We start from the raw sequence: 27,632 nt of genomic DNA, 5'->3' as shown, positions 1-27,632 counted from the left end.
ACTATTTTGATTGTAAATATTACTTATCTTATTTTATTAATTTTACCAAATTTTATTTGATACTTTATACTTAATGCTCCGCGGGTCAGAGACCAACAATTCTTTTTCTATTTGTCTTGTACATTTGTAGTAATTGTCAATAAAGCTGACTTTGACTTTGACTTGACTTTTACTGAGGGAAACCAATCTGTTGTTCTATGGATTCCTAAGGTGTGCTGGATTCCTTAATTATGTTCAGGTTGGGTTTGGGTCCTTGATAGTTCCCATGTGTCCAGCGGAGAACAAGCTGTTGGTTCTCTTAACACCAAAGGTCTACGCCAGTCCTTGTTTCCGTTCCTGGTCTCGCGCAGTAGGCTGATGCTTTGAACAGTTTTATAAACGACAGTTAAAAAAACATTAGGCTCATAGTAGTATCAGAACAATATTCTAACACAAACACACACACTTAACGACAAGTTGTGCAGTAAGTGTTAGAATATTAGTGTTAGGCTGTTCATCTCAAATTATTGTTTCCACCTCACTGCCCTATTTGCGCACGTTGAGTGGTCGCGTTGAAAGCAGCTATACCCAGGATATACAGATCTAAGTGCTCTTCTCCTTATTGGCCATTACCTCCGATCAATATCTCCCTTTCAGGACCGCACGGCCACGGCTGTGTCTTCTCCGCCATCTTTTAAACCTAGGAATCATGTCAATGTCTATTGAGTAACCCATAAACCAGCCTCATTAAAGCCTGTGATCTGTAGCTAAATACTGCAAGAGACGGGCGGCCATTCCCCCGAATCTCCTCTCCTCTCTCTGTGTCTCTCTCTCCCTCGGTGTCTCTCTCTCACTCTAGTCTCTCTCCCTCTGTGTCTCTCTCTCTCCACAGTTGGATTTCACCCGGAGGAGATGTGATTATATTTTTAAGGGTGTAATGTAAAACCTTTGACATTCGATCCATAAAAATAAATGAAATGACATGCCCCCCTCCCCCTGCATCCCCCCTTCCTAGGAAAATAAGATTGTAATGCCTCATTGCTGTCGCACTACGGGAGAAACCCCTGTCGACAGATTATGGTCTGTATCGTTATCACCAGGCTAATTCAATCACTGTGGAAGGGTCATTAACCAACCCGGTGTGGGACGAGGCCAACTGACAAAATAACACATCAAGCACGGTGGTGCCCGAGTGGCCTCATTGGTGGAAACGCGTCACGTGGACTGGAAACGACGTGGATAATGGCTGACCTTCTGGTTTCACGTCCATTTGTGTATAGATTGTTATATAACCAGGTTTGATGTGAAGCACTTGTGATGGTAATGAGATGCTATTTGAATGAATAAATGAAGAATTATTGAAAAAAACACCCAACGTCATTAGGTTGTGTTTGAGTTTGGACACACTGCTCATTTGGAGCAGCAACATAACCAGAAGGAATCAGAATCAGAGTTGATTTTATTACATCTTATTGTACCAGTACACAGGAGTAAAATTCTTAGGCTTAGTTCCTCAACAGCCACAACGCAGCAGAAATACAAGACATCTACTAATTGAGTAAATCTCGAATCTATCAGGGACTGCTGATTATTCAATTAACGCGCATACGACAATAAACTTGAAAAGTATTTATATAGCTAGCGTAGCGTAAGTATACCATAGATATATTGCCCTTTTAAAATGATTTTCTATTATGGATGAGCTCTGCTTGAGAGCGTCTGTTTGATGTGATCCATTCCTCTGTTAAGCACAGCACAGACCTGAGAGTTCTCTCTGTTATGCCGGAGACGTACACGAATCAACTGGACCATAGATCTACAGCAACACCCAACAGCAAGATTGTGTTTGTGTTTGGTCGGCGTGTGTGTTCTCCAGAGGGGTTGAAAAATCCAGTACTAAACGTGGTCCACACTCGGGTGCAAGCTTTCTGAGGTCCCTAAAGTGCGGCACCTCTCTGTGGGATAACACAGGAACAACAGCCTTGACGATGGGGATGAGGGTGATGAGTTTTGCCCGTAGGCCTTTCTGACATCAACCCGAGGTAGGCCCCAGTACCTTCCATGTAGTTTTATTCTGAAGGGGCCCGTGTAAACGCAAAAGGCTCTCCAAAACAAAAATCGATTTCCCTCAATTGTCTGCTTTGTAGTGCTGCTAGAGTGAGTGAGCTGGAGGGATAGAGACATTAGAGTGAGGAGTGGTAGGTAGTTGGAGAGATGAGGAGTATCTCTTTAAGCCTGATCACAGCAGCACAACAGAGGGCTGCTTCAAAACGCTCATCTGGTGGAGATGTGAGGCTGTGAGCATGGCTTGGTTCTGGATAATGTCACTGAAATGTGGAAAACAGAAATACTAACAAAAATACTGAAGAAATAGAAACATGAATCAGTCTTGGGTTAGGTGGTTATGGGTAAGAGTTACCTTACCCCTATTACCTAACCAAGGGGTTAGATTAAGGGTTTGATAAGGGTTAATGGGTAGGATAAGAGATAAAGGGTTGGGTAAGGGTAAAGGGGTTATGGGTAGGGTTATTGGTAGGGTTAAGGGGATGGCTAAAGGGGTAAGACAACGGTTAAAGAGTTGGATAATGGTAAAGGCTCAAGTAAGGGTTAAGGGTTAACTTGGGGTTAAGAGGTACGGTTAGGGTCGAGTTGAGGGTCTAAGGAAACATCTCAACTGCATTGACTGATTGGTGTACTTATTTTTTGCGCCAATTGTTGCGTTTAGCATATATAGCCCTGTTGTGATGCATCCACTCCAACTGTGCCCTTCTTACCACAAATAGATATAAATGAAATCAAATACCTGGTGTCCTACCGCTGAGCTACTCTGAACTGTCCTGTTGTTCTTTTAGGAAGTCGGTGGTGCAGCACTTTAACAAGTTTTGCAGTTGCTGTATATGCAGCATTGATTATTTTGCAACAGTCTCCACTGAAAGTTATATATTTGATTTAAATTTGAAGAAAGAAGAGGGAGAGCTCACGGATAATGGGTATAATAGGCAGAGGCGCCGCATCCCATTAGGCATACCAGGCAACTGCCTGGGGCCCCGCAATTGTTTGGGGGCCCCGGGCCATGGGGGGGGCCCCTAGAGCCAAAAAAAAAAAAAAAAAAATCGCCCCCCCCCCCCCCCCCCCGTCAACAATCCTCTGCCTAGGGCCCCCACACTACCTAGAATCGCCCCTGATAATAGGTCGTTTTTTAGCGGGTGATTGAGTGAAACATAAAGAGACACTTTGTTTGGCGCCAGGGTTCGCCACCACCCTGTATGGCACCACCTGGTGGACCGATCAACACTAGTGATTACCTTCGACCATCACTTTGCCAAAGTTCTGTTCCAAAAGTTCCAAAACAACCAGATACAGTTTGGAAACAGTTACACAAATAGATAGGAGAAATGCTTTTTACACAACTTTTGGTATATGTTTATATCATGATAGGTATATATCAGGATGTGTCTAGATATGGAACAGAAAAGGCTTGTATTTCAACAATATTCAATAACAGCGTCTGGCACTCTCCCTTTAAAAGAGTGGGCAGCAGCAGGTAGAATTATTCATAGCATAAATCCATGAAAGATTAATAAGAGACAGTAGTTACGCCTGAGAGCAGCAGGCAGTGGAACTGCACTGCAAACGTCTTGCTGAGTCATGTTGCCCATTAGGACCCCCAGAGGAACCACCTGATTACCACCGTGATCCATCTCAATCACTATCATTGGTCCGATAGATAAAGCATTCGGAACAGGTCACTTTTAACATTACATTTGTTCAACTTTCGAAAGATTTTAGAGACAGTCCCTCTATAAAGTTTGCCTGTCTCTGCAGAGGACGTTAGCACCCAGACTGAATATTAATGTGTGTGTGAGCAGAGGGAGAAGGCTGAATGGGAGGAGGGACCTGTCAAAACATATTTCGGATCTTTCAGGTAAAACCATTCAACTGTTTTTGACACTTATTTTCAGTGCAATGGAATAACAATGATAAACATTTTTGACAGCGGTCTAAATGTATCCCAATCTCACCTGCTTTGATGAGTTATTTCTGAAGAATCCAGGAGTACTTGAAAGTTTCTTTACATCAATCTGTTTTACACAGGTGTGATTGCAAAATTAACCCGTTTATGACATCACAAGTAGGCCTTAGTTGATTTGCCACTCATCACTCTGACACAAATTTAAAAAACATAGACACAACCATCATGTACAAAATCTTTATTACATGTCTCAACAAATTTATCAGCTATATATTAATTGTTTGATTTTTTTTTTTAACCTAATGTTGACGTTAACATAGTTGGCAACTGTAGTGTGCATGCTTTTAAAGAGACCTTACGCATTGAACACTCACCCCTTACCTACCATATAAAAGGTTACCCATTACCTAATGCTCATGGTACAAATATATATAAAAAAATAACAGAATGGTGTTGTTGGCATTTTAATGATTAAAATGAGTGGTTTTGAAACCCCTTTATTAAATAAGTAAACATAAGTTATTACATTTTTATCACATTTCATAAAAAACTAAAAACTATAACCTTGCCCTAGCTCTGGCCCTTTGAGCTGATATTTTTTTATCCGTTATTGTGATAACGCAATGCCCTTCTTTTCCACAGATGACTGCGTCACAGATGACAATGATCAGCCTCGCACGTTCTCATTCAACCTCTAGGTGGCAGCATTTCACAGAATCATCCTAGAGTACAGCTGCTCTTTAACAATCAATACAGCAAAACCGGAGCTCGTCATTCACATAACATCATGCATGAATCGAAACATAAAACGGCTCAGTTTCTGACTCCCACTACAGTACACCCCCCCTCCCACCCAGACAATACACTTAAGTTACAATGACCGAATGTGCACCTGCCAACCGAAATGAACTAAGTAACTAACTAACAGAGTTTGGAGATTGTGAAGTTAACCCGGTCAAAGTAAAGGACATCGTAGAAATAAAGGCATAGGATAAAGCTAGGCAACTACTCCATGGAAGAGGTGGATAAGGCCTAATTAAGACAACTCTTCATCCGCGGTAACGTCGGTGATTAAGAACAAAACGTAGACGATTTAGGAATTAATAGAAGCCAATTCGTCAAATCAACCAATCAGGAGAAGTTGAGAGAAGGTAAAAAAACAACAAAAAAAACTAATTTCGTGATTAAGTTGGCAGTAATCAGAATAATCAATTATTAGAGCAACACCGTAAAAAATACAAAAAACATTAAAAAAACACCCCAGCAGACAGACAGACAGACAGACAGACAGACATGTGTTAATGCACTTGGATGATGTAGTGAGCCTCTGCAGGTGAATCCAGGTGAGTGGATCGAGCACATGCCCCCGTTTGGCAGACACGGTGGGGCCGCACAGAAGCTCAGAGGTATTGGTGATCATAAAGTCCAAGGCTGCCTCCTCCAAGCCTGCCAACGTCTCAGACGGTGACATCTCCAAGCCGATTGGGCGAGTGTGGCGTCTTGCGACGTCACGTCAACGCTGTCCCCGGCTAGGTCGTCCGCTACGTATATATCATACCGAGGACGGAAATCTAGGCTACCGTCTTTTTTCCGCTTGAAGGTACAAAAACTTCCAAAAGAATTCCAAAGGATACTAGAAAATAAAAATTGAAAAAAAAAGGCTGACAATAAAAAGAGCATTTAAGTTGAAGAGGTCATGGTTCATGTTCTCCGCTAAAAGCCTAAGCAGAGCAGCCATGATGTTTTTCTATGACCTCGGTTAACGGATGACACAGCTGGCTTTTTGTGCCGCTGCTCCAGGGCGGATCATAAATGGATGATTCTGGAACCCCAGCGTCAGCGACAGAAAACAGGCCTCGGGCCGTACTTCCAGAGATGAACAGAAAGTGAAAAGACGGGGCCGCCTTCGCACCGGCAACCTCGGCCTGGCCCCGCACCGGCGATGTTCGTCTTGTGCTGCGCTCCGGTGGACGTTGGACTCGTCTGGCTTGAACCGTTTGTAATGATTAATGAGTTCTGGGAGGAAATAAAGTCGAACCCAAAAACTGGGCCATTCAGGGGAACATTCACCTTGTGGTTCTTCCGTGCACGGCTCTGAATGACACAGTCAACCTCGACAGCATCAGCCGTGAGTAACACGAGTCCAAAACGCCAATCACTATGACGCACCTTCTTAACACTACACCAGCGGAGTCGAGGGGTGGGTGGAAATGTGTCGTGCCAGAAAGACTGGAACCTAGGGGCTCCCCTCAAAATAGCATCACAGCCCTTAATGCATCGCCACCGAAACACATCCGAGACCCCTCTCATAGACCCCGTTTAGGATTGACAACACCGATGGCAGACTCCTACCCCCTCTTCTTCGTGGAAAGCGTCCCGATGGTCACAGTGTTCTGTGCGCCGGGGCGCACACTACCACCCTGCTGGCGGCGACGGGGTAGTGCAGGGCTGAACGCTACCTGGAGGCGTCGGCGTGGAGGAGTCTCCGGAACCAGCGGCCCACGGCCAGGTCCGTCCTGAGGACCAGGCCCACTCCCACCAGCAAGAACACGCTGCTCACCAGGAAGCCACACGTCTCGAACATCAGCCTAGCGGTGGGGGGGAAAGCAGAGAAAGGGGGGTGTAAGGCGGCCATTCACAACCTCTTTTTGGAACGTGACCTCCGTTCCAACCGCAAGACCCTGTGGCGCACAGTGACGGCTGCTGGTCGGGTCATCGGTGTCCTACTCCCCTCCCTCCTGGAAATCGACGGAACCCGTCTCAACCCGCAAAGCAACCAGCATTGTGGGTGATCCCAGCCAGCCCTCACACAGCCTCTTCAGCCTCCTGCCATCTGGTGGGAAAAAACTGTTTCCCAGTCTGGTGGAGCCGGCACGGAGCTCCGTGCCGGCTCCACCAGACTGGGAAACAGTTTTTTCCACCAGGCTGTCAGGAAGCTCAACTCGCTCCCCTCTCCCCCATCCAATCTGCCCCCAAGATCCCTGGACCTTTTTTACTTTATTCATATATACCGGTTTGTTTTGCCTACCTTGCACTATTCCAGAATATTTTGCACTATTTAGAATTTATTTATTGTAAATTTTACTTAATTGTACTTATTTCATTTCATGTGGAAGCCGGCGTTCAGTGCCACTGGTAATACACTAAACACACATACACCCCTTTTGAACCCCATTCACATCAATGTCCAACATTTGAATGTAGGCACTAAAAGCATCCACCAAGTGGCCTATATGCACACAAGGGAAAAATTGAAAATAGAAGTTGGGGATAAAGAATCTGCAGCCAGTGCAGACATTAATTCAGGACTTTATCTGGCATGCACACATTGAGCCCATCATCATTAAATCCAATGTGCGTACGCGTTAGTCAGCAGATCTCAGCTGTGCATGTGGACGGCATAATCCCTCAGGTGGGGGCACTGTTCCAAAGTGATTTATTATCACAGAGATTAAGGTGTGGATATTTATCAGTAGAGGAGGGGGGAAAACACATCAAAGTGCCTGGATATGATGGAGGTTCGGACATAATCAGTATAGCTGGTGAGAAGGCGATAATGTGAGTGCATACATTCATGGCACAGGGATGGCCCCAGTGGGAATCGAACCCCCGACCCTGGTGGGGGATATAATGGATGTTTACTGAAAATACGTCCGGCTGTACACAACAGCTGATGCACACCACACAGTAGCCGCCTCCTCGTAGAATGACAGGGAATTGCGTCGTTGACGATAAATCCCTCCCTGATGAAAAGCTAATCTCTGACAGGGAGATTGTGCTGGCGACAGACTTTGTGTAGTTCAGTTTTAAGAGATCAATAGTTTATTTAGTTTCCGTCTCCGGGACTGCTGAACTTTCAGATGACACCATTTTATTTTGTTACTAAATAAGGACATTTCAGAGCAGCGATAAGGCGAGAAAAACAACCCTAGCCCATTTATTCTGTCTTTTACAGTTTGAAGAGCACAGAGGCATCATGGGAGCATCACAGGAAGGTATTCTGATAAATACACACATTCGAGCAGTGTTGCTCAACCTGCGGTACGCGTACCATTGGCGTCAGGGTCTTGCAAGTGGTACAAGGGATTTTTTTTTAGATAGACACATCGACACAATGTAAAAAAATACAGCTCATTGAAAAATAAATATAGAAGAAATATTCTTGAGTAAATGTAGTATTATCGATAGTTAGTTATCATTTAAATTTTTTTGCATTCTTTCATCCGTTTCCTATTTCGATGTCATTGATGGTTCATGAGGATTTCTGTTCAGTAGCGTGGCAGAAGTCCCACCGGCCATAGCCTTCATAAAGTAATAATTGTGTACAAATGAGCCGCTAGCACTCTTTGCTCAGCCACTGCATGTGTATTAATCTATTTTATAACAGATTCATGAGGTGGTCTGGGCAAGAACCACTGCATTAGTGGACAGAAGACATGTCAAGTAGGCAATTGGAGTGTGAACCTACTTGTGCACAGCTCGGTCAGCCAAACCACTTTGTACTCGTACATTATTTAACTGCACTCAATCATTTCGTGTACGTCTGTAGTTTCTATGGTTGTGGATATTTAATGTAAATAGCTAGAAAATAACAAAACAGGTGGTACAAAAAAAAAACACGTGCTTTTTTTGTACCAACAACAATCCACCACCGAAGACGGGTTTGGTGTTAGGGAATCCCTGCACTCATAAAATCGCTCACAAAAACAAGCCTGTGAGCACTCGGCTAATGCACATTAAATGTACATTAGGTGTGGTGTGGCGTTTCGCTTCCAAACGGCACTCATACCCATGTCGCCCGCCCGGCCTTACTGCCGGGAGCGGGGCGGGGAATCCAATAGAGCCACTTACTTGGGTGTAAAGACCTTCCACACCATGAGGTGTCTTCTGAGGACCGCAGCCGCACACACAGAGGCCAGTACCTGAGAATACACACACACACACACACACACACACACACACACACACACACACACACACACACACACACACACACACACACACACACACACACACACACACACACACACACACACACACACACAGTGAGTATGGAAAGGGTTGCACACAGACTTCACAGAGAGCTACGGACAGCCCGACGGACTCCTAGGTGTAATGCTGTCCCAGACTGGGTGCCCCCCGCCCCGTTCTGCCGGCGATTTGAGTTCGCCCTGCAGCAGGGTCTGGAGAGGAGCAATACATTTCATTCTGCTACCGATACTCTGTTGCGGGAGCCAATCACCAAGCTGGTTTCTCCCCCTGGCGCGCTATTGGCTGGTTTAACACAATGACGACAGGGAAGCAACGGCAAACAAACCATTTGCTTACAGACAGAGTCATTTGAACTACGCGGGTTGATCACGCCTCTTGTGCTGAAGAAAATGACAGCAGCTTCCCCAGACCAATGTGCAGTCTACGATTGAGCTTGGTCTGGCAATAGCCAGGCTAATTCTTTCCAGTAAAATTCAAAATGGTCGCATGGAAGAGGGCATTCAGTGCCACTAGATGCAGGTAGACACTGCATGTCTAACCAAAGAGAGTTGTGGGAAAATGCTAGTAGTATTTCCTCCGTATATTCACAGTTAACATCTCCTTGAGTGGTAGCCTAAATGAATACAGACCAAAGCTAGGGAAAAGGTTACAAATACGCAGCTCACCAGCTATTCAAAATGATACGACTCACTGGCCAATTTTCAACATATCACGTGTCAGGGTTTACAGAAGCATACTTGTTTAGTCTTGGTAGCGTGTTTAGCGTGTGTCAGCCCTTGGCCCTGTAGTACCTGAACTCCCAGGACGGTGAGGTAGCGGGTGGCCAGCTGCAGGAGAGCAGAGCTGAACTGCTGAGGGTTTTCCCTCAGCCTCATCTCCATCACTGCATCCTCCCCTTCCTCTTGGCCTGCTGCTCCTCCTCCCCCAGCCCCCCCTCTTACCTCACACACCAGAGGCCAGAACAGGAGCAGAGGGCAAGCCACTGGGGGACAAGATACACACAGAGAAAAACATAAGCCTCGAGGTGGGTGGAGGGCATCAGATACTAGGTCATATAAAGTATGGGATAAAGTAGCAGCCTCTGGTGTTGGGTATATGCATCTCAGCAGCAACCGATAACCAGGACTACATACATCACATTTAGGGCATTTAGCAGACCCTTTTATCCAAAGCGCCTTACATTAAGTACATTTGTCAGAAGAAGGAGAAACAGAAATGTATTACTGTCGTGCGGTGAGGATATTCATAATACCAGGTGCCAAGCACTTACAATCACTAGGTAAACACATTCCCCGTACAGAACAAAGATAGCAAGGATAAGATGCTACACAACCAAGTACTTTTTATTATTGTTTTTACGACATACAATAAGTGCGTACATTAAGTGCCAGGACGTACAACATACAATAAGTGCATTCATGAGTATATAGAGAGCTACAGAGACGGACTCAGAAAGACAGATACCTGCGAACAGGATGTGGGAGGAGAAGGTGTTGAGGGCCACCAGGGTGGCGGGCAGCAGGGTGCCGCTGTGGCCCCCGGGGAAGCCCACGAAGGCGGCGCCCCACTGGATGGAGGAGAAGGTGGGCAGGTGACCCGTGGCGTGGAAGAACTGGCTGGAGGCCAGGGCCCACAGCACCAACGGGGTCCAGGGCACGCTGAAGTCTCCTGGAGGGAGAGAGAGGACCGCTCTCACTGGGCGCTCTGATTCAAGTGTTCTACATTCAGATTTGTGTATCAAATCATTAAGTAATTAAATCTGAAGCTAGCCCAGACTATGACATGAAACCTATGATACCGAAGCCCAGAGTTTTTGCTGAGTAAACTTCTACTTTGAGCATTTCCTTAGAATCTAAATAAGAAATGAGTGTTATTAATCGATTAGAATAAAACTCGTCCGTGTAAACACCAGTGTTCCAATAATATAAAAAAGGATAAAATATGTATTCGCGTTTGCAGCCCACAGAAAAAAAAATAAACATTGTTATTTTTTCCTTATTCGATTTTTAACCTTCAGCCTTGGCTCTATACTGTATATTGACTTTCTTCTTCGATCATTACACCCTGTAGTCTCGCTCCACCGTAATCCTTTCAAAGACTTCATTCTAAACCCCGTTCTTTCCCTCTGAACGCCGCCTTACCCGAGTGCACCCCCTGCAGGCCGGCCAGGCTGATGGCGGAGGCGTGGATGTGCAGCAGGGCCGCCATCTCCAGCAGCAGCAGCAGGAAGGACACCGCCATGCCCTCGGGGTGCAGCAGCAGCAGCCCCAGGCCCAGCAGGCCGCACAGCAGCAGCAGGGGAGCGGAGTACACCGTGCCCAGGCCGTAGGCCTCCACGGCGGGCCGCGTGTCCACCTCGCGGCCCGCCGCCAGCTGCTGCTCCGAGTCCTCCAGGGAGCGCCGCATGCGCTGGTAGATCTGCGGGATGAGGTGCTGCAGCTCGGCATGCGGGCTGATGCCCGTGCTGGCCCGGTAGCGGGGCAGCGGCGGGGGGGCGGCGGTGGCCAAGGCGCGGGACCCCCGGCCGGGCGCGGGGCCCCTGGTCTTCAGGAAGACGGTGAGAGGGTCCGCCCAGAGCAGGGCCGCGGCGAGGCCCAGCAGGGCGTAGAGGGCGCGCGGCAGCGCCACCTGCGCCGCGCCGATCAGCTCCGCCAGGTTGCGGAAGCTGCCCTCGGGGGTGCCGCTCACCGCCCAGTTCAGCCCCAGGCCCACCGCCGCCAGGGGCAGCGCCCAGCGCGCCGCCAGCACCGCGCCACCCGACGCGTTGAGGTTGCCGTAGTGACGCAGCCAGCGCCGCAGCAGGTGGGTCCAGAGGGCGAGCGCGCCCAGGGACAGCCCGTAGTGCAGGTTCTTCAGGCGGCTGTCCTGCATGCGGGCCAGCGGCGAGAGGAAGGGCGAGGGCGTGCAGGCGCCCTGCTCCTCGCGGCAGGCGTGGAAGGACAGCGAGAGGTAAGCCCCGCCCACCAGGAGCCCCAGGCAGCCCAGGAGGACGTAGCTCTCGCGGCGTACCATGGCCGGCGGCGGCGGCGGCGGCAGCAGGCCGGCGGGGGGCTTCTGGGGGTCGTGGGGCGGCGGCAGCAGGTGGCCGTCCCAGTGGAGGCGGACGGGGACGTAGAGGCCCAGGGAGAGGAGGAGGAAGGTGACCACGCGGCCCTCGGCGATCACGTAGCTGTCGGAGAGCAGCGAGGCGCAGCGCAGGCCGGCCACCAGCAGGGGGGGCAGCAGGAGGTGGGCCGAGCCGCTCCAGTGCTTGGCTTCCACCTTGGAGACGGGATAGAACGAGGTGGGGTTAACACAGGCATGCAGAAACACACACACAGTCACACACACACACACACACACACACACACACACACACACACACACACACACACACACAATGGAGAACTCTCTTCAACGCAGACCCTTTTATTTCCCATCATTTGGGGTCTTTAGGGACTAATGTGGACAACTGTTCTGAGTTATCCAGTATTGAGCGAGACTGCTTCAGCCATAATCCGCCAAAAAGAGTGTAATCCTTTGGAGCGATAGCGCGCCATAGTAAATCCCACCTTGTATTTGCTGCCGACAGGCTCTGAATATATTTTATCATAACGGAATGGATCTCAGGGGCAAATGCAAGCACCTTCAGTGGAGGTAGGGGCGTAGTTAGTACATTTCAGCCCTTGCCAAGGATAACGGCTATAGCCTTCTCGCTAAGCACTGAACTCAGTTAAATCATTTCATTCATTGTCTACATTTGTCCCTCAGAACCAAAATGATCGGAAAATAGGGTCAAAGCTGAAGAACCCAGACGTTTGCCGTTAAAATATGTATTCAAACGCACAGTATAACACAGGGTCTGTGTGGACATTTAAATGCTCGCGACAAGGCACGGTTCAAAAACGTAACGAAAATAAACCAGAGAATATCAAGCCATTGAAATATACACTACAAGTCAAAAGTTTGGGGACACTTGGAAATGTCCTTATTTTTTTAAAGAAAGCACCCTTTCTTTCAATGAAGATAACTAATAATTAATCTGAAATACACTCTTCTTGACATAGTTAATCTGGTAAATGACTACTTCAGCTGGAAAACGGCTGATTTTTTATGGAATATCTACATAGGTGAACAGAGGCCCATTTCCAGCAACCATCACTCCTGTGGTCGAGTGGTACATTGTTTAGCTAACCGTGTTAAAAGGCTCATCAACTGGTTTAGCACAGCTGCAAACTGTTGAATAGAAGTGGGAGTTTTCATGGAAAACATGAAATAGTCTGGTTGACCCAAACTTTTGAACAGCAGTGGGTATAAAAGAAGGGATAGACAGAAATGGCCCGACATCCCATAACTCGGCCCTCGTCTCTCCGTGGCGTTACCTTGGCTCCCACCCAGCGGCGGACGCCCCTCAGCATCACCAGCTCCGACACCAAGACGGCGGGCGCCACGCACCACGTCAGCTCCACGCTGCCCCGGGTGAACGCCTGGCCGGCCGCCGCCGCCGCCGCCACCGCCGCCGCCGTTGCCACGGGGACCGTCAGCAGGCCCCGCCCCCCGGCGCCCAGCGCCCCGGAGGCCTGAGACACCATGAAGCAGAGCAGGCACGCCAGCGCCAGGATCACCAGGCCGGCCGCCATCTTGTGGGGGTTGAAGCGGGCCCAGGTGGCGCGGCAGGTCTCGCGGACGGCGGTGAGGTAAGCCTGCGGGGGGGGGGAGGTGGGCCGTCAACAACGGTTTGCAATGTGGTTGTTTCCGTACCGGTTTCAAGAAGGTAACAAAAGTGGTGACGATTTCAAAAAAAGCCTTCTGATGAAAGAAGCTCTTTTTGGATGTGGAGCTGAATGTTACCAACATGCTTTTTCAAGTTCACATTTTTTGAGCTCTTGAAAGCAACGGAGGACCGCCAATTTGTCCTTTCAAAGCTTAAAACCAGTCCGTAATACCAGGTTAACAGATGTTTCCTCTAAGAGTATACGAGTTTGGAAATTCTAGAGAAACGTTTAAATAACGCTTTACACTTTAACCGTTCGATTTTCGTCTACCAAAATAATCGTATTTATATTTAGTCAACTAAAACTAGAATGCAACTAAAACAATACAGATTACTAAAATCGAATTGCATTTTTGTCAGAAGATTATGAATAAAACTAAATCAAAACTTGCTGTCAAAGTTAACACTGGCCAGAGGTCAACAAAAACGAGTTTGGTGCCGGTGTGAAGCCCCAGAATTCGGTACAACGTTGCTACCTGCATTGACTCCACCAGCTCCTGTCTGGAGGCGGGGCTGGAGGCGGGGCTAGAGGCCAGGTAGGCGCTGGAGAGGCGGGAGAAGTGGGCCTGGAGTGCGGCAAGGCTCTCAGGGGGGATGTCCCGCGCCATGCTGGAGTACGTCTCCAGGAAACGGTTCACCTGGGACACACAAACAATGCATCAACAACAAACAAATTAACAACTCGTAAACAACACATATGAAAGGTTTCCCAACATGAACGCTTAAGTACATCTCACCTTAACTAATTCATGATATAGATGCTTGATTATTCCGGATTTATCTGACAGCTTTATCAGAAGTGACTCACAGTGAAAGGTAGTCTTTGACTGAATTAGGAATCAAAAACCAAAAGCTCTACTGCTGGGAATCTAACACATCTTGCCTCGAGTATCCAGTGTTTCCCACACATTGACGAGACTATGGCGCCCCGCCATAGTCTAATTTCGGCCGCCATAGTCTCTGCGTGCACATGAATTATTATTATTATTCAAATTTTTTTTTTTTGCTCAGACGAAGTTCGTGTCGCTCTCATTGGTAAAAAAAAATCGCCACATACCACACCCCCCCCCCCCCCCCCCCCCCGTCAACAATCGCTCCATACCACCCCCCCCCCCTCAACAATCGCTCCATACCACCCCCCGTCAACAATCGCTCCATACCCCCCCCCCCCCCCATAGTCTCCAAAATTTCTGTGGGAAACACTGGTATCCATATTCATCCTAATGATATTTATTACGATCTTCTTCAGAATTTTGGTGAAGGTATTTAAAAAGCGGACCTTTTCAACCCATCCCCCCGTCCTGCCCTACCTGCTTCACGTTGACCCACAGCGCCTCCAGCTGGCTGAGGCCTGCCACTGCACCCTGCACCTGGGCCTCAGGGAACAGAGGCAGCAGAACCTGACCCACGTTGCTATAAGGGATGGGCGCCCCTAGCAACAGGGCCAGGGTGGGCACCAGGTCTGTCTGAGGAACCACCTCTGGTTCACTCTGTAGGGAGAGAGAGACAGTGGAAGTTAGCAACACCTCAACTCAAAAATGAAATACTTACATTTCTTTCTGTGAAGGCAACCGCATATGTAATATTAAATTGAAATGATAAAATAAAATAAGATTGTGTCTTTGGATCCTTTCCATGATTAAAGTCATGAGTACTTCATCACAGTTCCAATCTAAGAGGGCTTTACAAGCCCCACATTAAACAACACCCCCATACATGAAGTCCTCAAAAAAGACTTAAAGCTGAAGCTCCCTAAACCCAGAGGTTCTTTGGCTTGCTCTTTTGGGGGCTGGGGTTAAGGGGTGTGTCCCCTGCATGTATAAGGCTGGCCTATGAAGCCCTTGGAGACTAACTGTGATGAAGGGCTATACCGACAAAGAGACCGTGACTGGTAACACGGTGGACGAACGCGTCCCCCAAAACGACACAGATTAGCTTAGCGTCGGCGCCGGGCCGGTCCTGACCTGGGAGGGCGGGCCGGGGAAGAGGGGCGTGGGGCTGTAGAGGAAGAGGGCCGCGTCCGTCTCCTTCTGGCTATCCCCCCCGTGGTCTCCGGTGTCCGTCATGCCGTGGTCGCCCATCACCACCAGCAGGGTGTCGTTCTGCAGTCGCTCCATCACCGCCCTGCCACGGGACGCACAGCGGGACGGGGGTGAGGGCGGAGGGGGACATCTCCACCAGGGGAGGGTACCTACAGCCATCATCTGATCTCCGTCGCGGGGCAGCAGCTCTAGCAGGCGGCCCCCCGACTTCCCCTTTCCCGGGCCACATTGACCAGCTCTGACGGGGGGATCCCGAGGCGTTCCCAGGCCAGTGTGGAGACATAATCTCTCCCCCTAGTCCTGAGTCTCCCCCGAGGTCCTCTCCCCGCTGGGCGTGCCTGGAACACCTCCCTAGGGAGGCGCCCAGGGGGCATCCTGACCAGATGAACCACCTCAACTGACTCCTTTCTAAGCAGAGGAGCAGCGGCTCTAATAAGAGTTCCACAAGGAGGGCTGAGCCTCTGGGCCTAACTCAAAGGGTGACGCCAGCCACCCTCCTGAGAAAACCCATTTTCTCAGGAACCTCTTGATCCTTCACCTGCACTGAAGCTTCAATATTAGAAATCTGGTTGCATCGTGGACTTCAATGTTTCGATGCAAACCAAATATAGGAGATCAAATATATTTGGTTCGATATTAAATGACAGTGTACATCAGGAGAACAATAAAAGTATACAACTCAAATTGGAATAACTACGTATGATTCAAAGTTCTGAAAAGTACAACTATACAGTGTGCAGGGCAGCCAGTCAGACTGCCTGTTTGTGGAGCCCTAGCAGAAGCGACTAACATGTAGTTCTACTAACGGCCTTTGGGCAGAGTGCTGCAGAAAGACATATAATAACTCAATGAGAGAATTCTGTGGCTGGTCCATCACTACAGTATGTATTTTGAGAGCTCCAGGGTGACAGTTTTATTCAATTTAAAGGGGACATATTATGAAAACAACACTTCTCCTGGGATTTGGGGTGTTGTTTTGGGACTCAGGTGCTCCTACACGCATACAAACTTTGAAAAAAGTCTGTACATGATCTTTTGAGTGAGATATGCATTTCTGAAAGTACCCCGCCTACAGTTACCAAACGAGCGAGTCGGTTTCGGCGCGCCCTCCTACGTAGGAAGGGGGCACAGTTGAATATTACCTCCCACTTCCCCACTCCACTCCAATCAGAGCATAGCTAAGATTTTGTGGACCAGTGGACGAGCAGCTCAGGCGGGGGGGGGACCTCGACGGCAGCCCTGCACAGCTAAGCTCCGGGAGTACAATCCCTTTCTCTGCCGGACTGCCGCAAGACTTTGTAACCCCTAACTTCTCCCTCATGACAAACATCACAACAAATCGCTTCGGTTCACTGTGACTTCGTGAGGACGGCGGCGTGAGGACGTGACACACGGCCGGGGTTCTCACCTTATCACCCCGTCCATCTGAGTGAGCTTTTGGCCCATGGCTGGGTGGTCCGGACCGAAGCGGTGCCCACAGTGGTCCACGCCCAGGAAATGCGCCACCAGGACGTCCCAGTCGTCCCCCACCACTGGAGGAAGAAGAGGAGGAAGAGGGGGGGAGGAGAGGAGGAGCGAGGAAGACGAGGGGGAGGTGGAGCAAGGAAGAGGAGGTGGAGAGGGGAAGATGAGGGGGGGGGGGGATGGAGATAGGAAGAGGAAGGGGAGAATGAAGAGGGAGGAGGATTTGGTAAGAGGATAAAGAGGAAAGGATGGGTGAGGGGGGGGGTCAAGGAGTAAGGAAGATAAGGTTTGTTTTCTTACCCACTCACTCAACATATTCACTTTAATTCCAGATCAAATTAATAATAGTATACGACATAAAACCTATATGTTCCAATTTTAAACCATTATGGTAGGTCCCTTTGGGCTGAGAATCTGCTCTACACGGTTTTGGATAAAAAAACAGTGTATTTTTTTATAATTGAATGTTCTTTAAATTTTAACTTCTGCGTGGCTTCATTTCCACTGGGCTGCTAGGACACATTGCTAGAAGCTGGTTTGGTATTTCCCAGGGGTCTAACTGGTCATGGTAACCCATCACTGGTGACCAGTCACTCGAGGCTCCACCTACTGGTGGAGTAGAGGTGTTGCAGGATGCCGTTGTCCACGGTGTGGAGGTCCTTCACGTTGAAGGAGGGGAAGGGCAGGGAGCGCTGGAACTTCTTGGGGAAGAGGCTCTCCCAGGTGTCGTCGCCCATAAACACCAGACGTTTCCCTACGAGGACGGAGACCACACAGGAGATGTAGTTATATATCTATTATTTATATGTCAACCACATTGAAAACTTTATTGTAACTTTGATCTCATCCGTGAAATTCTTATTTTATGTCCTAGCAAGTGGCCATCTAATCTATTGATACGGTACAATCAAAATAGATGAAGTTTGAACATACAAGGCAGTATGTAGTAATATGTATTAATGCTCAAGGTAATAAAAAAGTCTGACGGACTAAATAACCTAAATCATATAATTTATAACACAACTCACACAACAAAGGGTTTTTCCATTTTGGTGATTTCCACCTTTTCATTCAATTTGTATTTTATTACTATTATATATAATTTATTGAGAATGCAATAAATAACATATCATATTAAACCTATACCTTTCAATAAGAACAGTAAGGATTTCCCTTTTATTTAAACACGCCTCAGAAAACTCACCTATCTGCCCAAACTGGTGGATAATGTTGTCCTCCAGGATGGCACTGGAGGCGAAGTTGTTCCCCACGTCGATGAAGGTGGGCAGGGAGCCCGTGGTGAAGCCCTTGATCCTCTGCATGGTGGTGGTGGGGGGGTCCGCGCGGAAGGGGTACAGCCGGCTGTGGGTGGGCCTCAGCGAGGTCGTCTCCTCCAGCACCGGCAGCTTGTTCTCGTAGGGCCGTGGCGTCTTGTTGGCGGGGTCGTAGCGGGCGAAGTCGATCTTCAGGGCGTCGACGATGAGCAGCAGGGTCCTCTTGAAGCGCGGCTTGGCCCCGCAGAAGTCCCTCTGCTGCCCGCCGGGCTGGAGCACGTCGTCGCAGGCGCTGGTCCGGTTCACCTCCAGTCTCACCAGGAGGAAGCCGCTCACAAACAGGTAGATGCCCACGTAGAACAGGGCGCACAGCCACAGGAGCAGGCAGAGAATGGGGAGCCTCTTCATCCTGAACCGAGGGGGACAGATACTCGTCTTAGGCTGATGTCAAAGAGGTTATCATATGGCATCAAGACAAGATCGCATACCACTTATCAATCCTGTCAGGGGAATTCAGGGGTAGAAAATGACAGAAAGAGATAACAGTACAAGTTGACGCATAATAAGCAACAATAAGATAACATGGTGTACATCATATAATTAATTGAGCACATTGTAGAGCTGGCTCCACTCTCTCTGTGACTATTACAATAATGATTGCCTTTTGACACTGATCCTCTCACCTCCTATGTGTCCTTTGTGACCGATATAGATTTTAATACGTTTAACTATTTACTGTATATATTGTTATCTGGGTTCTACATATACATATATATATATATATATATATATATATATATATATATATATATATATATATATATATACATATATATATATATATATATATATATATATATATATATAATTATATATTATATATGGAGACTCAGAATTTAATCTCATCCTTGTATTGAACAACATATGGACTAGAGCTGAATGGGAAAGGTCACTGGGGATCCAATACGGCCTTCTAGATACAAGTACCTTTTTGATTATTATTCATTTATTGTAACGTAATATAAACGTATAACCGCAAGAATAGAATGAATGAATGAAGGCAAATAACGTGACAGGTTAATAATGGCATGTTGTAACCAGTGTCGGGTCAGTATTCGGGTTAATTCATTAAAAAGATCAAACGGTGACATTATACGACTTAAAATGCTTATATGACAATATAACTTGAGTTAGGCTGCTGAAAAGACACAGACTTTGAACAGAGTAGCGCCGTTAGCACCTAGCTTACTACCTGGTGGGTGACTGACCTTGTAGCGCTCCTTCAAGTCCTCTCTCGGCCGGGTCGGGGTGTGAGTGTGTGTGTTCACAACACCAGGTGAGCGTACAGGTGCCTCAGGTAAACAGAGGGCGTTATCGCACCCCCGCCTGCCTTCATTGGGACTCCCGGTACAATGAGATTGGGTAGCTTGGAAGTAGCTAGGAACCGGAACACATGGATTGTGGAACTCGGGAGGAACTTTCTACACGGACACTTTTTGCGGTAACACCGGCGTGCTTCCTGACGCATGCGCAAAAGCATGTTTCTAATTAAAAAGTCCATGATTATTAAATCTATATGGTAGGTCACTTTGGCCTGATAATCTACTCAAGTTTTTGGATAAAATAAATGATAGGGTGTTGATTTATAATTTTTACTACATTCTACTTGTCTTTATTTCCACTGGGTTGCTAGTAAGCGTTGCCAGATTGAGCCGATAGGTCGGAAAATCTGGCCCAATCTGGCAACACTGTTGCTAGGACACACAGGGGTCATTGCAAGGCTCTTTGAATGGCCTGATCACATACAGGCAAAGCCAGTTTTCACATTCCAAATGTGTCACTCACATAAACCCTGCCCATTACACATTTGATGAGGGTTACAAAAACCTAATCCTTCAAGTAACTTAAGCCTCTATGAAAATGTAGATCTTAATAATGTTCTGAAGACAAAAATTTATTAGATTTTGTATACGTTTTTATAAGGATTCATTTTGGTTTTTTAATACATGAATACAGAGGTAAAAACAACAAACTGACAACAAAACCCCCCCATTAATGTGAGCGGTATCAAAACATTCTGTAAAATAATAGGTTTGAAAAATATGACAGCAGAACAGCGACTGGGGACTCTTGGATCTTGTCAGATTAGATCCCTTGTTTTTCATTAACTAATATTTCCATGTTGATGAACAACCAGAGGGGGTCAACGCCTTACAAGGCTTTCAACGTTATTCTTCATGATTGTCCACCTTCCCCCTATAGTGCAGCATGTGCGCTATTTACATGCGCAAAATAACTGTGAAGCAAGGTGTTCATTCCCAGGGCAGCAGGAAGGCAGAACTCTCCAACCTCCGACAACAACAGGTAATTAACAAACTAACACAACTGAAAACCAGACGGAGCTCCTCACACAGACGGGTGCGTGCTTCACATTAGGTGTCCTTTTCAGAAAATGTTCTGGAAACTTTAGCCACCGGCTCATGGAGCAGCCTTCTGCCTTCTTTGGGCCCCGGCCTGGAGCTGTGGCTCCCTTCCCCCCTCTGGGTCACTGGGTCGGGGATGCTGTGGTGGGTCCCAGGGGGAGGGGGCACTACTGGGAGGACAAGGAGGGGGATGGGGGTGCTTCGCTCTGTTTCTCTGAGGTCCCTGAGGACAGGGCCTCCAGACGGCCGCTGGGCTTGGCCAGGGTGCTGTAGATGGACATCGCCTGGACGCAGAGCAGAAAGAGGAAGGAAAACAAACGTTAGCCAAATTCAAAGTCTTTTTTCACACTTTTCCCACCAAAAGCTCAGACATTCCCGTCAGGTCAGTTGTGACCCAGGAGCGTCCGATTCACCAGAGCGTGGTCGGTGTCATTATGGATCTGCGGTGGGCGTCCATCACAATGTTGGACAGATGAGACGCTGCATTATGACACACATTTCCGGCAGTGGGGAACTTTGTTTGTGTCAGCTTCACAAATTAGCCAACCACCCTCTGGATGCGGTAATAATCTGTATTTAAGTACACATTTTCAACGACACACACTTGTGTTGTGTGGAAGCCGGAATTCAGTGCCACTGGTAAGACACTAGCTGCAGGTTTAGACTGCATGCCTAACCAAAGGAGAGTGGTGGAAAATAGTAGTATTTCCTCTGTATATTCACAGCGAACCTTTCCTTGAGTGGCAGCACACACACACACACACACACACACACACACACACACACACACACACACACACACACACACACACACACACACACACACACACACACACACACACACACACACACACACACACACACACACAGTACCTGCGTGACCATGCCGGTGATGTCGCTGGTGTTGGCGGGCAGCAGCAAGGTGTTGGACTCCTTGGCAAGGTTGGAGAACGCCGCAACGTACTGCTCCGCCACGCTCAGAGAGGCGGCCGCGCCCCCGTTCTGACCGCAACAAGAACACCACGGTCAACACGTCTCAATGCAGGGACGCTTCTAGCCAAAGCGACTTACAATTGAGTACATTTGTCAGAAGAAGGAACACAATATATCGCTGTCAGTACTGTAAGGACGTTCAAAGAAAGCAGTAACAATTGTAGGTTAACCCATTACCTGTTTACAACAAAGATAGCTAGGATAAGATGCTACACAACCAAGTACTTTATTCATTTCTTTAATTTTGTAGAAATATAGATGCAAAGATAAACAGGATTGACTTTTAAGGTCATCCTTATTGATGGTATTTAGGTGAAGATGAGGGCTGTTGGTTAGGGAGTCGGTGTGTGGGTGCAGGGGGATTACCTGCTCAGCCAGGGCTTCTGAGAGCAGTTTGATGGCTCTGGATTTAGCCTCAGCCTTGGCCAAGATGGCCTGAGCCTCACCTGAAAGGCCATCACAGCAAAACACATTACAGTATATCACAGCGTATTATACAACACTTACATAACATATTTAATTCAATTTCCCATCAAACTTAAGATTTTCATTAAGATATTATTTGTAGGCTGAATAAAATCAGGAATACGTTACGGTCAGAAGTTAGTTACTGCATACTTGGGTACCAGATTTGCACTCTAGTCATTTAAAAATAATAATTAAGATGACACTTTTACGAAAAGCAACATGCATTGAAATTTGCAGCCGTTAGGGGTCAATACTGCTTGCTCTATGGGTAGAACATTTGAGCTCAAACCCAGTGCCTCTCAGAGGGGAGTCATACACACTACCATCCATGTACGTGCATATGCTGAAGCTCTGTGTGCCTCAGTCAACCATGTTCCTACCGGCGGCCTGGTTGATCTGCTCCGCCTTCTCTCCCTCAGAGGCCAGGATCTGGGACTGCTTGCAGCCCTCGGCCACGTTGATGGCTGCCTCCCGCTGGCCCTCCGACTCCAGCACCGTGGCCCTCTTCCTGCGCTCCGCCTCCACCTGCACCCAGCAGACCACACTGAGCAACCATCCCAGGTGACACGCAGCGTCCTGAGGACGTCTTCTCCCAGTGAAGAAGGGGTTCCACTTTTAGCACCCGTTAACGAGCCAGTGGACACGTGGGATCAAACTTGTGTCTGGATGACCCTCCCTATGCCAAAGCTGATGTTTTTTCACAGCAGTGCTTCCCAAAGCGTGAGGTACAGGGGTACTGCAGGGGAGGAGGCAGCACAGGTAGATGGAATGGAAGAGATACTCGATTATTAGCGACACTATTGTAGGGAGGGGAAAAGCTCACGGATTGTATGAATAAACATACAAAAGGAGGAACAAACTATGGCAAATGGGTCACAAACAAGAGCTGGAAACCCATTGGCTGCGGAGATCATTCAAAGGACTGCCCGGGGGTTCAGCCAAGTGTCGAACTCTACAGTCTCCATGAACCAAATATTATGAAACCCCGGACCTCAGCCGAGGGTGCGTACAGCCAAGGTTTGAGCAGCGCTGGAAACTATAGCACAGCTATATGGCGATACATCAAATTGAATGATTTGCACAGTTTACCCAATCCGCAAAATTTCAATGAAATTGAAATTGCACTAGCACTATTTATGAGGCTTCATGAAAAACACACACACTGTTTTGGATGACATATCCTCAACTCTATCATTTGATGTTCCATCAACTGTAGCTCTATTTTCCCAAAACTTTTAGATTCACACCTGTCCAATTTGATATATATTTAACGAACAGTAAAGAACATTTAGGTTTCTTAAAGGTGACACATTAACCCTTTTGTGATGACAGAAGAGGCCAATTTTCAAAACAGCTTGTAGCGGCTGATCATACTCACACCTGGTGGTATAATATGTCACCTTTAAAATATGAAACCCTCTGTAGCTACAGTGACGGATACATCTCGACAGCTATATCTATCTACCTCTTTATCTCGAGCAGAGTATAAGCCACATAAAGAGCGGTGTGAGGAGGTTCTTGCCTGCATCTGCATGGACTCTTTGACGCGTGGGGGGACGTGGATGTCCTTGATCTCGTAGCGGAGGCATTTGATGCCCCAGTCTTCTGCTGCCTGGTTGATGGAGTTCACGATGTTGTGGTTCAGACTCTCCCTCTCCTGGAAATAATACAATCGTTGGGAGTGTGAATGGACTGCATTTATATAGCGCTTTTCTAACCAGTGAACACTCAAAGCACGTTAGATTACTACACAACATTCACCCATTCGTGCACACACTCGCACAACGATGGCGGTGTCAACCATGCAAGGCGACAGCCAGCTCGTCCGGAGCAGTTAGGGTGAGGCGTCTTGCTCAGGGCCATGCAGGCTGAACCGCTTTAGTAATTAATTTGTGCCTACCTCAATAAGGATCCTAATTGCCCCTGGGGCCAAAGAAATTGTGCAATAGTACTTCTGATCATGACCCATGGTGTAATACAGCGTTTGTTTGTGTGTGTGTGAATTGCACTGTTTCTTGTATGTTGTATGATATATGTGGCCTGTGTCCTATATGTATGCATTGTCTGCATTTGTATGGTTATTTATAGTATGTAAAGCAGCTATATGTGACAGCATTGGAGTCCAAGACAAATTTCCCTCCAAGGATAATAAAGTGTATCTTATCTTATACCGCGACACACACTTTGAGCTGGGGATCAAACTATCACCCTTCTGGTTACTAGCCAACCGCTCTACCTCCAGAGCAACTGCCCCCCCTAGGGTGAATCCATATGTTCACGTGCATGCTAATGATCTTAGTCGGGACTCGGGGTATGGCGGTCCTTTCAGTTAGCTTCTATTGAGACACTGTGTAGCAGGGTGGGTCATGTCCTACCCTGAATACTTTGTCCAGGGTGAGCTTGCCCAGTTCAGAGCGCATGGTGGTCTGTGCCAGTTGGGTCACGGCGTATTCCGGGTCTTCTACACCGTAACTAGCCTGGAAAAGGAGAACACTTTAAAAGCCGCGTTTCATTTCCCAAGAAATACCTACAGTACAATAAAGCATGAAATGGTAATAATGAATAAATGCTAGTTATGAATATATTTATTTGATTCTGTAAACATTTTCGAAATGAAAAACTGAGCGTACCTTTAATGGGTCCAGGATCCTCAGATACAGCACTCCATCAATCTGCAGAGTGACGTTATCTGGACGGAGGAAAGAAGGGTTTTTGGTCCATTCAGGTCTAAACTCAAGGAAAAATGAACGCGCGAAGAGCAGGACGAAGTGAAGTGCGCTGACCTAGGGACACAGCAGACTGCTCTGGGACATCGATGACGATTTCCTTGAGACTCTGTACGTAGCGGATCCGGTCCAGGATGGGAATGAGGAAGTTTAAACCCTGTAGGAAGTGAAGGACCGGCGAAAATGTGTTACATAACTTTCTTTGAATATGTTCATAAGGATTTTATGGAGAGTGAGAGAGTGACTAAAGAGAGACAATAAATGGACTGCATTTATACAGTGCTTTTCTAACCAACTCAAAGTGCTATACAATATTGTCTAACATTCACACACATTCACGAATTCAATGCACACATTCACACACCGACTATGGTGACAACCACGCAAGGCACAGCCAGCTCATCAGGAGCAGTCAGGGTGAGGTTTAGGGACACCTCGACACTAAGCGAGGAGGAGCCGGAGATCGAAATAGCAACCTTCCGGTTACCAGTCAACCCGCTCTACCTCCTTAGCCAAATGCCGCCCCCTTACTAAATTTGACTGAAGAAGAGGGGCAATGACCGACGGGTGCCATAGAACGGCGGTTACCTGTTTGCTACGAGGAGTATCAACTGTGGTGAGGGCACTAGCATGTTGAGCTGATCAAACAGTAAAGGATGACATCATACCGGTTCTAGTATTCGGTGGAAGCGGCCCATCCTCTCGACCACCCAGGCCTCCTGTTGGGGGACGAACAGCACCACCGTGTTCATGGGCAGGCTGGAAGCCCATCGCTGCTGGGCCGGAGCCAGCCGCAGCCTCTGGTTGGTCAGCTGGGTGTTCTGGTGGGTGGGACATCACATTATTTACAATACACGTGTTTAAGAGCGCTTTTTGTGCAATTCGTCAATGAAAAAGTGCTTGCTAAGGGAAACAACACATCACGGGAAAAAAATTTAACAAAATGACTAAACTCTGTAATAAAAAAATAAAACACGCAATCCGCTACTGTCCAATCTCAGATCCATCAGCCCTTTGTTGTAGTAGAACTTCTGGTGCGAGACAGCAGAGAGCCTGGGATGGAAACCATCAACGGAACGGGGCGAGATAGAACTTGTCACCTGTTCCTCATCAGCATGAGGAGATGAAGCTTTCAGGAGGGGATTTCATTGGCCAGTCTTCACTGTGTTGATTGGCTACCTTTATCAGACATTTAATGTGTGTTTATCAGAGCTGGTCGAGTTTTGTACAGCCAAATGTGCACCGACAGGTCAAACCAGATTTGAGCCTGTCTGCTATCAGACTTTGGATCATTTTAGATGGTTTTTGAAATTAACTACTGTCGTATGAAATTGGGCTTGGACAATCAACACTAAAGATGGTTTTGCACTCAAACTTTAAACGTAACAGAACGGTTTTATATAATGTGACCTTCTGAAGGTTTGGGATGGTTGGTTCACACTCATTTCACCAATACATCATATCAAACTCACATTAGACTTGTCATTCCACGCACCGATCTTAGGAAAGATTGCTTTAAACTGCTCTTGAGATAGAAAAGACTTCAGGACTCACTAAAACTGGAGCGATTGGTCCTAATTGAGACGTTGAATGGGATGATTGTACTCGCTTTTAATAAGTTTTGCTCGTGTTGCAAATCGCTTTCTTAATTGTCCCATTGTATTATTTATATGTATTGAAACGATATTCTGGTTGTTTGACCGACTGTTTATACATATATTTTATATTCGTTTTTTAGTTTTTATTTGTATGTTGTAATCAGGGCGTCATTGAAAAAGAGAACCTGCTATCATTGGCCTTCCCTGAATAAATAAAGGTTAAATTAACATGCTACCACAATCAGAAGCAAGGAGATCATAAATAGAGACATCAATGACTTTAGAAACTATTGTGTCCACTGTACGGACATATTATACAAGTGTGTTCAGTCATGGTATATACACCGTCCACCACTTTTAAAAGGTAGAGAAGGTATCGTGAATGCTACTCTAAAATGACATTTGACCAGCTACGTTTACTACTTTATCACATAAAGTAAAGCAGAGTCAACGTTACCTTCAGGAGGGCGCCGCCGCTCCGCAGCACTGTTCGTAGCATGGTTCACTAATAGGTTTTAGTATACGTTATCCAAAGAAGTGAAACTAAACACAAGTCCAGTGGTTGAATTCTACAGTGAAGTGCAGGTGATGGGGACCGGAAGTGAATATTACATCAGCGGTGCACCGCTTACGCGAAACCCGGGTAGGAACTATAGCCAGGCGCCTGGAGATCCGGGAGCGTCAATTCGCTCCTCGTTTTTTTTTCTTTTTTTACTTTCAGTGAACTTTAGAGCAAGCAGTGGATAATTCGTATTTTATACATTTCCTTAATCATCCTATATTATATATAATACTTTTTTATATTATATATTATATAAAATAGTATTATTATTATAAGTCCAGGAACAGTTGATTAGGGGTTAGAAATAATAGAACAATCTATCAAGTCCAGTGTGACTTGAACCGCATACATTGACCTTTAACCTCATGTGGATGCTATTGATTTA

The 27,632-nt window shown here is 47.1% G+C and overlaps 2 protein-coding genes across 2 annotated transcripts; both read right to left on the bottom strand.

Annotated features, from left to right (window-relative positions):
- Window positions 1-4,173: 4,173 nt before the first annotated feature.
- Window positions 4,174-19,959, bottom strand: pigo (phosphatidylinositol glycan anchor biosynthesis, class O). The gene is made up of 13 exons (XM_030342050.1): window positions 19,746-19,959; window positions 18,408-18,886; window positions 17,814-17,957; window positions 17,148-17,271; window positions 15,662-15,821; window positions 15,008-15,187; window positions 14,174-14,335; window positions 13,306-13,626; window positions 11,086-12,205; window positions 10,409-10,612; window positions 9,736-9,926; window positions 8,804-8,874; window positions 4,174-6,540 (listed from the first exon to the last, which is right to left on the bottom strand). The coding sequence occupies exons 2-13, from the start codon at window positions 18,883-18,885 to the stop codon at window positions 6,408-6,410; spliced, it is 3,288 nt and encodes a 1,095-aa protein (XP_030197910.1). The 5' UTR covers window position 18,886; window positions 19,746-19,959; the 3' UTR covers window positions 4,174-6,407.
- A 456-nt stretch (window positions 19,960-20,415) lies between these two features.
- stoml2 (stomatin (EPB72)-like 2) lies at window positions 20,416-27,312 on the bottom strand. The gene is made up of 10 exons (XM_030342056.1): window positions 27,143-27,312; window positions 25,756-25,908; window positions 25,145-25,244; window positions 24,992-25,050; window positions 24,737-24,838; window positions 23,884-24,018; window positions 22,742-22,886; window positions 22,260-22,339; window positions 21,774-21,902; window positions 20,416-21,184 (listed from the first exon to the last, which is right to left on the bottom strand). Exons 1-10 carry the CDS (start codon window positions 27,182-27,184, stop codon window positions 21,068-21,070), a joined length of 1,062 nt encoding a protein of 353 aa, XP_030197916.1. The 5' UTR covers window positions 27,185-27,312; the 3' UTR covers window positions 20,416-21,067.
- Window positions 27,313-27,632: the final 320 nt, after the last annotated feature.

The sequence above is a fragment of the Gadus morhua genome, chromosome 19, assembly GCF_902167405.1.
Source record: "Gadus morhua chromosome 19, gadMor3.0, whole genome shotgun sequence".
NCBI classification, from domain to species: domain Eukaryota; kingdom Metazoa; phylum Chordata; class Actinopteri; order Gadiformes; family Gadidae; genus Gadus; species Gadus morhua.
The sequence above is the reverse complement of the archived record's forward strand: the minus strand, read 5'-3'. Positions and strand labels throughout refer to the sequence as shown.